Source organism: Capsicum annuum, chromosome 6 (genome assembly GCF_002878395.1).
Source record: "Capsicum annuum cultivar UCD-10X-F1 chromosome 6, UCD10Xv1.1, whole genome shotgun sequence".
Taxonomy (NCBI): domain Eukaryota; kingdom Viridiplantae; phylum Streptophyta; class Magnoliopsida; order Solanales; family Solanaceae; genus Capsicum; species Capsicum annuum.
In genome coordinates, this window is record NC_061116.1 from 219,057,936 (window position 1) to 219,070,146 (window position 12,211).

The 12,211-nt window shown below is 34.5% G+C and overlaps 2 protein-coding genes across 3 annotated transcripts in view; one reads left to right on the forward strand and one right to left on the reverse strand.

The window, feature by feature from the left end:
- Window positions 1-5,962: 5,962 nt before the first annotated feature.
- On the forward strand, window positions 5,963-7,717 carry LOC107875669 (cytochrome P450 89A2). Its single transcript, XM_016722473.2, is given in 2 exon segments — window positions 5,963-6,375; window positions 6,378-7,717. Coding segments are annotated over 2 exon segments (1,524 nt in total). The 5' UTR covers window positions 5,963-6,098; the 3' UTR covers window positions 7,625-7,717.
- A 227-nt stretch (window positions 7,718-7,944) lies between these two features.
- Window positions 7,945-12,211, reverse strand: part of LOC107875668 (probable DNA double-strand break repair Rad50 ATPase) — an 8,347-nt gene continuing 4,080 nt past the window's right edge. For both annotated transcript variants that reach the window (XM_016722472.2, XM_047414041.1), the window contains one exon: window positions 7,945-9,610. In XM_016722472.2, coding sequence (XP_016577958.2) covers window positions 8,192-9,610 — 1,419 coding nt within the window. In that variant the 3' untranslated portion in view covers window positions 7,945-8,191. The remainder of the gene's footprint in view (window positions 9,611-12,211) is intronic.

Below are 12,211 nucleotides of genomic sequence, written 5' to 3' on the forward strand. Positions count from 1 at the left end.
TCCTCAACACGGAGTGTTTAAATTACCAGAATTCCTTACATAGGCGCCGCCCATCCCGTTGCCTATGTTCACATAGGCGCCGCCTAGGTTATCGCTTATGTTTACATAGGCACCGCCTAGGCTATTGCCTATGCTTTCCAGTGGCCATGGGCGATTGGTTAGGCGACGCTTATCACTTTGAAGGGCCATAACTTCTTGCTCGGGTGTTGGATTTTAGCCAAATTGGTATCGTTGGAAAGTTAACTCGAATACCTATCATTTGGCACATAGTATGCTTCCTAATTCAACATACATAGAGAGTTATGGTCGATGGAAGCTGACACACTTTACAACGTCCACTAAAACTTAGTCGACCGAAATAGTTTCAACTCGTCCTTGAGTTGAAGGACCTCTATGGTCTAAATTCAAGCTTGAGTGGATTCACATGCTACACAATAATTAACATGCCGTATTGCCATAGAATTTTATGGCTTCGGGATTAGCAATGCATCAAAATCATGGTTTTTTTATTCTAGCCCAAAATGTGGGACGTTACAGATCCCAAACCATGAAGGCCCGAGAGCCCTTCTAACTTGCAATCATATACACCATTCATTTACAAAGAGGACCTACGGAAATACAAAAAAAAACGGAATCATGATCGATATGATAATTCAATTGAACAATCTAGAATGAAAAACATAAACCTCTAAACAATGTCTAACATCAGTTTGCGAAATCTCTAACAATTGAAAATGACATTTGTCTGAAATCTAGGATAAGCCCCCCAGTCGGGCCATGAATCACAATGAAATAACAATAACAAGTTCTAATACAGGCCTTCCGAAGTAAGGGAGGCTCACCAATTGCAACTTCCGACGCACTCAAACCTATTGCTGAACTGGACCCCGAGACCGTGCCTCAGATCCTAAGGTGGAGAGGGGGTCTATACAGATGTACTGATACGCAGAGCAATCCAAAATAATGTACTTTTATATACAACATAGGTGAGAGCATTTCATAAAAATGTTAAGCAAGAAATAATTTAAAACACATGGGCAACTTAAAATAATCATTCAATGCAAATTTGTAGATGTAAAACCATTCTTTATTTTTTTACTTCTGAGGTAAGTGGTACACCCTACATATCTGAAAGTTTCCTACGGGCAATATGGGATCCGCCATTAACTCGATAGCCAAGCCCCCAACCCAAGTTTGTCGCAAGTGTTGAAGTATCTGAATCTGATACGCCTTAGGGCACTAGGCCAGCATATAATAATATACCCGTATCGACAAAACATGATTTCGGACAATGAATCATATGACTCGTGCCTTCTTCGGGTAACCACCTAACTCTCTTAGTGCCCAGTTTTTAACCCATTCTAAACATGCATCTTTTTGAATTCAAAATCTGAAATCTAAAATGAAATCTGTATCCTTATCATGACTTTATCTGATTTGGTATCGTCATACCAAAACTTGCAAGTCATAATTCTAAGCTATAAAATATCCTTTACAGCTTTCTCTTTCAAAATACAAAGGTTAGACCACCGTACTTCAAACAATTCCGAAAGATTCATTCTTCCAAAACATTTATCAAATTACGCAAAGGTCATTCTTTTCAATCATTTCAACAAACATGTGGTGGTCATGAGTTTCAACAACCCATGAATTTTTTTATCATATATATATATATATATACATGTAAAACCCTCTTTCTTCAATTCAAAAATCATAATCAAGTCATAAACAAAGTCAAGGCTTTTATATTGAATTATATTTTCAATATCACATTTCGAACACATCATATCTTACGAAGTTAAGAGACTTGTAAATAAGAGAGGAATTTCAAATAGTTCATGTTCTCAATTCATAATTCAAACTCATCAAACTCATACATATATCTACTTAAACATGGTTATAAATCAGATTTGGGGAAAAGGCCTCACGACCAAATTAATATCATCAAAAACTGTAAAAGCATGAATCTAATTATAAATCCAAAACCCCCTTTTTGTAAATTCATAATTTCTAAACCTTTAACATGATTAATAAGAATTTACCATGCCCACGTAGATTTAGGAAAACCCCACGTACCTTGGATTACAAGGTTTGAAGAGTAGAACTCGAATCTTGATTTGTTCTTTAGAAATCTTGAACTTACGAGATTGATTCTTGATCTTGAAAGAAAGCCTAGTTTCCATTTACTCTTGAGAGAGGAGAGGAATTGAGAGATTAAAACTGATAAAAGAAATGGATTATAGTGTGTTTTGGATGATTTAAATCGTGTGGAAGAAGTTTGGGATGACAAAAAATATCAAAATATCCCTAAGAAAATCAAAAACGCCGCAGCAGTCCCTCGGTTTGACAGACTGACATGCTGAAGTAAATTGGGTATAACTTTTTACTCCGATATTGGATTTCGACGAAATCAATTGCGTTGGAAATAGGACTCAAAGACCTTTCATTTGATATATAGAATACCACCCAGTTCATTATATAACAGAAGTTATGCTCGACGAAAGTTGACCCAAGTTGAAGTGTCCACTAAAACGTACTCGATGGAATTGTTTTCAACTCGTCTTTGAGTTAGGGGATTTTTGTGACCTCAATTCGTATCCAAAGGTATTCCCACACTGTGGGATTTATCACCACACATATATTAACAAAGAATCATCTAGTTCGGGTCAATACGCGTAGGAACGATGCTTCGATTTCTAGTCCGAAAAAAATGCGGGGTGTTACATGGAAACACTTCATTTTTATTTTTCTGCAACGATGGTTCATGTTTATTTTTAAAAATAAACAGAACAGAAAGCATTAAAAATTGCAGATTGAGCTATCATTGACTCTAGGTTATTCTGCGTTAAACACGAGCAAAATGTTAGATTGAGCCATTCTAAAGGAAGGAGCATACAAATGGAGCAAGTATACCGTTAACACTGATGAAAAGTTTGATACGAAAAAGCATATATTGATTTTTGGAAATCCATCAACCATATAGTCATGAAACATCTCTATAATAACATTTCACTATGACGAAATCATGTTTTTCGTGAAATCAATATTTCATATTATGTTATACTCTATGTATGTTCTCTATAACAACATTTCATTATATGTTATAAAGAGGTCTAACTGTATATGGGTTATCCACCATTATAACATTTGAGACCTGTGCTGACTGGTACTCACTAGTTATAAAAAGTATCACAATATGGGACCTGCCCGTCTAGGTCATAGCTCAGTTGTACAAGTTCTTGAGGAAATGTGATCAGGATTCATTGCTATGAAAGCAGCAGATTGCAAGTGCTAGAACATGGTGCTTGCTAAAGGCTTTTATTAAGACTTCATCAAATTTCTCATGCCACTGTTTAGGAGCTTGTTTAAGACCATAAAGAAATTTAATTAATTTACAAACTTTATTTTCTTGTCCAGAAATAACACATCCTTCAGGTTGAACCATATAAATTTCTTCTTCTAAATTTCCATTTAAGAAAGTCGTTTTTACATTCATTTGATGGATAAAAAGCTTATGAATTGATGTCAAAGCAATTAATATTCGAATAGAAAAAATTGTTAGCCTCGGCAGTGAGTCCCTCACCGGTGGCACCGATACTACGTCCTCCTCGTTGCAATGGATTATGGCTAACTTGGTTAAATACCCTTCTATTCAGGAAAAACAATACAAAGAGATATCTGACGCGGTGAACAGATGGAATTCGAAGCCAAAGGAAGTGAAAGAGAAAATGCTTTACCTAAAAGCAGTAATCTTGGAAGGTCTAAGGCGGCATCCACCAGGTCACTTGCTGCAGCCACCACGGTGATCGAGGAAGTGGAACTCAATCTCAATGGTTATGTCATCCCTAAGAATACAACAATCAATTTCATGGCTGCAGATATAGGTTTGGATCCACAAGTGTGGGAGAATCCGTTGGATTTTAATCCAGATAGGTTCTTATCGGTGTTGCGTGGTGATGATACAGAAGCGTTTGATATAACAGGCGTTAGAGAGATCAAGATGATGCCTTTTGGTGCGGGAAGAAGAGTATGTCCAGGCCATCGCTTGGCTATGCATCATTTAGATAGAGTACTTTGTGGCTAATTTGATCTGGCATTTTGAGTGGAAGGCTGTGGATGGGAACAATGTCGATCTATCTGAGAAGCTGGAATTCACCGTTACGATGAAGAATCCATTGTGTGCTCGCATCCGTCCCAGACTAAACCAACTTGAATGAGCAGCTAATATTGTGTACTCGTTTGTTTTTCTTCCTCTTGAAGTTGTTGGTGTTTCTTCAATATAAATAATAAATAAATGGATACAACTCAATGGAAATTTCTCAGTAGGAATGTTTTACATTCTTCCACCAAGCACAGGTCGGTACCTTTATGTTTCAACTTGTGGAATTCCATGTGATACAACATGCAGTTAGTTTTCGCTGTTACCTGGAATTGACTGGAAATGTAGTAGGCTAAGCATAAATGCATAATATAAGCTGGCTAAAGGAATTCCACTTGATACTCGAAACAACTGTATATTGAGCCATTCTAAAGGAAGGAGCATACAAATGGACTTACTAACTGCTCCCCTTTTTTTTTGACTAATTAATATATTTTGTTGAGATGAAAAGGAAATACAGTCTATACAGCAAGTATCACTGTTAACACTTATGAAAAGTTCGATACGAAAAAACATATATTGATTTTCGGAAATCCATCAACCATACAGTCAAATATCTCTATAATAACATTTCACTATAACGAAATCAAGTATTCTGTGAAATCTATATTTCAAGTTATGTTATACTATATGTTCCCCATAACGTAACAGCATTTCATTATATGTTATAAAGAGTTTTAACTGTATATAGATTATCCATCATTATAACATTTGAGACCTGTGCTGACTGACTCACTAGTGATAAAAAGTATCACAATATGGGACCTGCCCATCAAGATCCTAGCTCAGTTGTACAAGTTCTTGAGGAAATGTGATCAGGATTAATTGTTATGGAAGCAGCAGGTTACAAGGGCAAGAACATGGTGCTTGAAATTCTGCTCGTAGGAGATAGCAGGTACTGCTAGAAAAGTAAGTTGTTTCTGCTATCACACTTACATATTCTAGGGACACTTGACATAAAATAGCCTATATTTTAGTAAAACAGTTGTAATCCTACTTTAACTTTCAAAATTACAATCTATAGCCGTTGAATAACCGTGACTAATGCATGCACCAAAAATATATTCATTGTATCATTAGCTGGGCAGCCGCTGTATCACTGTTATGAATATATGTATATCAATAGAATCTCTCATTTTTTTCTATTTTCTTCATTTTTTTTTTTTCATCTTCTATCTCTAACGTCTAACCTCTTTTTCACTTTCTTCTTTTGTTTCTTTTTCATTTTTTCCTCTTTGTTACCTTTCTCTCTTTTTGGGGAGTATTTTTTGGTTTTTCGTTCCTCCTTTTTTTTTTTTTGTATTTTATATTTTATATTTTAAGAAAATGACTACATCGAGTACAAATTATTGATAATGACGAAAACACCATAACCGTTGTATTTGTATTTATCATCATTTATATTTTTATATTTATTGATACAATTATTTTCTTAATACAAATAGAACCATCCGAATACAAATGATATATTTTTATGCAATTATATTTTTATTGTTGCACTTGTATTTTAAAGAATTATTTTATATTTGTATTGATAATTTGACTGCATATTGTAGACGGGCAATTACTGTTGCTGCTTGTACAGCGGCTCTGCCACAAGTTACTTCCCCTAGACAGTGATATATATATATTACTAATATCGTGTTTACCCAACAAAAAAAAAAAAAAAAAAGATTTCCCTATATTGTAACCATTTATGTCTTTTTATTTTTCTTTTTCTGCAACTAAGGATTCAGGTGCAGTTTTCCTAAACATTAAAAAATGGAGCTGTCACTGTCTCTAACTTTTTCTGTGTGAAAACACGATGAAAATAATTACTCTCCAGTCTCCACAAGTAACACAATAATCTCTTTTTAGCCCCAACTAAATTCACCTGTATAAAAGTAAGGTGGAGACGAGTTGGAAATATAGTCCTGCAGATCATATAAGTTTGCAAATAATGGAGTCATGGCTACTCATTGTCATTATCATTATCATCACTTTCTGCATATCTTTCTCCCTCAAATCCAATAACCACAAAATCAACAAGAAATTTCCCCCAGGTCCCTTTGCTTTTTCTGTAATAACCAGCTCACTGCGCACGAATGCCGATATAGAACGCATCCTCAGGGACCTCAAGACTAAGTATGGTCCTGTATTCAAGTTAAGAATTGGAATTGGATTTCGTCGTCCGTCCATATTTGTTGCCAGCCATTCATTAGCTTATCAAGCTTTAGTCCAGCTGCTGTTTTCTCTGATCGGCCAAAGGCCGCTCAGACAAGTGTAACCATTCATAGTAGCCGAATTAACATCGCCTCCTCTCCTTACGGCCCCTCGTGGCGCCTTCTACGTCGAAATCTTGTCTCTGAAATCCTCCATCCTTCACGCGCCAAGTGCTACTCTAAGGCCCGGTCTCAGGCACTAAGTATCCTTATTCAACAGCTTCGTTTTGATTCTGCTGATGCGGAAGTGATCACATTAATTGATCATTTCCGTTGTGCCATGTTCTATATTCTTGTCATGATGTGCTTCGGGGACAAGATTGACGAGCCTCAAGTCAAACAGATCCGAGATGTACAACGACGATGGATGAAAAATGCAGGTCGATTCATCAATCTCAGCTTCTTCCCAAGATCACTTCAAAAAATCATTTTCAGGAATCAATGGAAAGAGCTCATTGAACTAACGCACGAGCAAGAGAAGATCTTTGTACCTCTGATCGAGTCTCGAATGAAAGCAAAAACGGAGGAAGATGTGGTGGCTTATGCAGATACATTACTGGATTTGGAATTTCCTGAGGAAAAGAGGAAGTTTAATCAGGGAGAGATTGTTAGCCTCTGCAGTGAGTTCCTCAATGGTGGCACCGACACTACGTCCACCTCGTTGCAATGGATTATGGCTAACTTGGTTAATTACCCTTCTATTCAGGAAAAACTATACAAGGAGATATCTGAGGTAGTGAACAGAGGGAATCCAAAGCCAAAGGAAGTGAAAGAGGAAGATCTAGAGAAAATGTCTTACCTAAAAGCAGTAATCTTGGAAGGTCTAAGACGGCATCCACCAGGTCACTTCCTGCAGCCACACATGGTGACCGAGGAAGTGGAACTCAACGGTTATGCCATCCCTAAGAATACACCAATAAATTTCATGGTTGCAGATATGAATTTGGATCCACAAGTGTGGGACAATCCGTTGGATTTCAAACCGGAGAGGTTCTTATCAGCGAACGGTGTTACAGAAGCATTTGATATAACAGGGGTTAGAGAGATCAAGATGATGCCTTTTGGTGCAGGAAGAAGAGTATGTCCAGCCTATGGCTTGGCTATGCTCCATTTAGAATACTTTGTGGCTAATTTGATCTGGCATTTTGAGTGGAAGGCTGTTGATGGGAGCAATGTTGATCTATCTGAGAAGCAGGAATTCACGGTTACAATGAAGAAGCCATTATGTGTTCGTGTCCATCCCAGAGCCAACCAACTTGCATGAGCTGCTAATGTTGTGTATTTGTTTGTTTTTCTTTCTCTTGAAGTTTTGATGTTTCTTCAAAATATATAATAAATGGATATCACTTAATGGAAATTTCTCAGTAAGAATTTTACATTCTTCCAAACACAAATTGGCAATTTTATGCTTCAACTTGTGGAATTCCACTTGCGTACTCAAAATGCAGTTCGTTTTCATTGTTACCTGGAATTGACTGGAAAAGTGGTAGGCTAAGCATAAAAATAAGCGGACACGATGAAGCATGTAACATAAGAATACACAAAGGTGATTAAATACTAGGGGAGTCATTAGAGGTTCAGAAGTGAAGAATCTGAAGAGTAATATATAGTACTACTGAATAGAGCAAATGTTTATTCATTTCTTAGAGAACACTAGAAAAGTTTTGTACTGTTTTCTCAGAATTCTGTTGACATCCCTGAATTTTCAGATAATTAGCTATTTATTCAGACAAAGAACAACATAATTATGTCCGTCTTATTATGTAAAGAGTGCATCAGCTTGTAGAAGCATGCTGTTTATGATGGATTCTTGAAATTGGCATTCTGGCGTTCATTCGAGTAGCTCCCTGCAAGACAGGTCAATAATCTCTGGTATTCTTTCAAGTTTCTCCCTGCAAGATGGCAAAGCCCTCACCATCACTTTGTTAGGATCAGTGGCAGACAATTTCTGTTGGCTAAAGTTCTTGGTTGGACCTGAAAAGCCTTGAGAGGATGCTATTCTTGAAGCAGAAATGATACGGTCACAAAGATCCTTGATCATTTTATATCTCTCTGTCTCATCCGAATGATCCTTTTTCCAAGTTTGAGAAGAGAAGTCTGGTGTTCCTCCGATGTTAAGAAAGTTTGAAATTCCTCTATCCATTGTGTTCATGTTTTCTTTCTCTCCCAAGCGGAATTCCCACTCTATGCCATCTGAAGTTTCCCTTTCTAAGGAAATTCTTTGCACTGGGAATTTCTCTGAGGTAGAACTCCTCCCTGTATTTTTATCAGAAACCAACAATCTATTCAGATCGTTCTGTAGAGCAGTGCACCATTGATGGCTCTTGCTGTTATCACCAATGTTTAATTCAATTGAATGAAGATCGCTATCAGCTGAATCACCTTCTTCGCCATCCTCTCCTTTAGTGAGTATTTCTCCATCTGCATTCTTGTTATCTCGGTAATGGTGTGTGCTTGGAAGCGTTTCTTTCAAATGTCTCTCAAGCTCATTGATTGTTTCATGATTAGGTGAATCACCGCCTTTTTCTTGGCCCTTCTTGGATCTAAAATATGATTCAAGTCCATTCCTTAACTTATCCACAGCTGCATTTTTCTCCTCAAATTGATATTTGGCTTCTGATAGCTTCATTTGAACTCTTTCCTCGCGCATCACATCAGCTAGTTGAAGCATTTTCTGTTCCATTTCTACCTCTTCCCGGATTTTAGCAGATTGTCTCTTCAATTCTTGCATCTCAGCGCGATCCTCTCCGAGACCTCTGGCTAATTCATCACACACTTGCTCCAATATCTCTCTGTCCCTTTTCTCGCCTTCAAGTTCTTTGACTACCTTCGAAAGAGATGCCTTTGTATCCGCCAGTTCTCTTCCAAGCTTCTTATTTAACCTCTCAGTTTGCTTCCTCAGTTTCTTCTCTATCTTGAACTCCCTGTCTACAGACATAATGGCAGTATGAATCTTGTCCTGCTCTTTTGTCTTCCAGGCCATCTTTTCTTCTTCAAACTTCTTCAAGAGGATATCAACTTCACTATCGTCATGTCTGTGTTCGTTTATCAATTTAGACACCTCATCACACAACCAGTCAAGCTCTGTATTTATAGCTGAGAAAAGGGATGAACATGTAGATTTGTGCTCTTTGATATTCCAGACATGACTCAGAACTTGCAGCAGCTCTTTACATGTGGTAAGGCCATGACACACATCCTTCAAATGATGTCTGCTTAGAGTCTCTTCATGATTTTGTGTCCTATCAACCTGCATTATATTCACTCTTGTATTAAATTAAGACCATATATTTCAAAGCAGAGCAGCTAACAGAAAGTTCATAGAAGCCGTTGAGAGAGCAGCAATAGATTCGGAAATTTTACACAAAAAAAAAGGTCAAAATTACATCAACTCAGCGTTGGAAAACAACATATAGCCTGTTGTTGGCATTGGTAGAACCTGAACTAGAACCAAGTCACGTCTATTCCTTTGCTCATAAAATTTTTGTCCATTCCCTAAGATATTTGAAGAAGACAACGGCATAACCAAATGCCATTGATGTCATTTATGGCGATAAATCTGGTCAAATTTCACTTAACTTTCTGTCCATTATCCAAAAAATCATTTTTCTTTCAATTAAATTTGTATCTATTATGCAAAAGTAATTTTTCTTTTATTTATTTCGTCCATGATCATTTAACTTTACTCCGACCATCACAAAAATCACTATGACCGTATTTTACAATAATTCCATCTGAAAAAAATGATATGGCAACCATAATTAGTTATTAATTTTAATTTAAGTGTATATATATAATATATTACTCATATCTTGACCCCTTTTATACATGTACAACCCAATTTTCCTTATGAATTGTTTAATGAAAAAAATACCAATTTCTTAATAGATTAGATTATCTAATGAAGACTATTTTCGTAAAAAAAAATTTGGTTGATATTTTTATGAAGTAAAATTATACTTATATATTCTTAAAATCCTCTAAAGTTGAGACACGTATTGGTAAATTATTTTTTTCCCTAATATATTATGACATGTAGTTGATAAAATTATTTTTCTCCCTCTAAAATTGTGACATGTAGTTGATATTTTTTTTTCATACATTCTTTTTCTTATCAATTGAGTCTTTGCATTCGGTATATTATAATAATATGATAAACTACTCTATTTACTGAGTTTAGCTTTGTATTTTTAATTATTTGACTAATCAATTAATTCTCTTAAAAGTTTTTATTATAATATTCAATTTATGATACATTACATATTGTTTAATTAATTTAATTGATAAATATAAAAATTAGATATCCTATAATTTCTTTATCTATTAAAGTACTTATATTTTATAACTTTTATTAAGAAAACTGTACGTTAATATAACATTATTTGTACAAATTTTGACAATACTTATTCAATGACACAATTAAAAAGATTTTATTTTAAAACTATCTTTAGCATGTTGATTTATCTTCAAAGAATTAAAATATTTTTCTTTAAAAAAAAAAAACTAATATCATACATGTATGTGTCTTGAAGAGTTTATCTTGTTTATCACTCTTTTTCGATGCACCATTTTGACAGATGAATGAAATATTTCATAAAAATATCAACTAAATATTTTTATGTAAATAGTATTCATTAGATAATCAAATTTATTAAGAAATTGATATTCTTTCATTAAATAATCCATTGAAAAATTGGGTTGTGCACATATAAAAAAGGTTAAGATATGAGTAATATATTATATATTTATTTCAATTAAAATTAAGAACTAATTAAGGTTGTCACATCATTTTTCAGATGTAATTATTGTAAAATTCGATCATAGTAATTTTTGTGATGGTCGGAGTAAAATTAAATGACCATGGATGAAATGAATGAAAGAAAAATGACTTTTGTGTAATAAATATAAAGTTAAGTGGCCATGGATGAAATGAACGAAAGAAAAGTAACTTTTGTGTAATAGATACAAAGTTAAGTGATCATGGATGAAATGAATGAAAGAAAAGTGATTTTTGCGTAATAGAATGGTCATGGATGAAATGAAAGAAAGAAAAGTGACTTTTGTGTAATAAATACAAAGTTAAATGACCATGGATAAAATAAACGAAAGAAAAGTGACTTTTGCGTGACCATGGATGAAATTTACCTCGATAAATCTTAATGCAATATTCTGCAGCTGTTAAGATTCTCCGAAGAGATGATCTTTTAGACCAAATAAGCATTACTACTGTAATGACCCTTACGGTCATTTCTCTGTATTTTCATATAATTTTAGTACTATTTAAATATATCGTGGATTATTTAATTTAATTTGAATTTGATAGAAATATAAATTAGTACCTTTCTAGAATATTTTCGATATTGATAAAATTCTTTAAGTGATGATATAGTTATATTATTTTATAATAGATATTTTTTGTGATTTATTAATATTTTATGCGGAGATAGTAAATTTAAAAATATTAAAATATTATTATTATATAATATAGTTTTTGTTAGAAATAATTTTCTATTAAATATGGTATATTCAAAATATTATAATTACTTTACCACGAATTTAGGCAATACCCGAATATATATACACAGTGTAGAAAATTATCACTTGTGGTTTTTGACCACCACACGTGGAAATTGATATGTGGATAGCAACATTTTACTTGGTGACAGCCATACATGTGCCACTTGATTAAGTCCTATCTTTTTTCTTATACATCTATATATATATATATACATACTTGGTAGTGTCTTTTCATAAAGAGAGAAAATCTTTTTTTTTTTAACCAAAAAGGCAAATCTAGTACTAGAATTCTTATATGTAATCATATACCGCGCATATATATATATATATATAT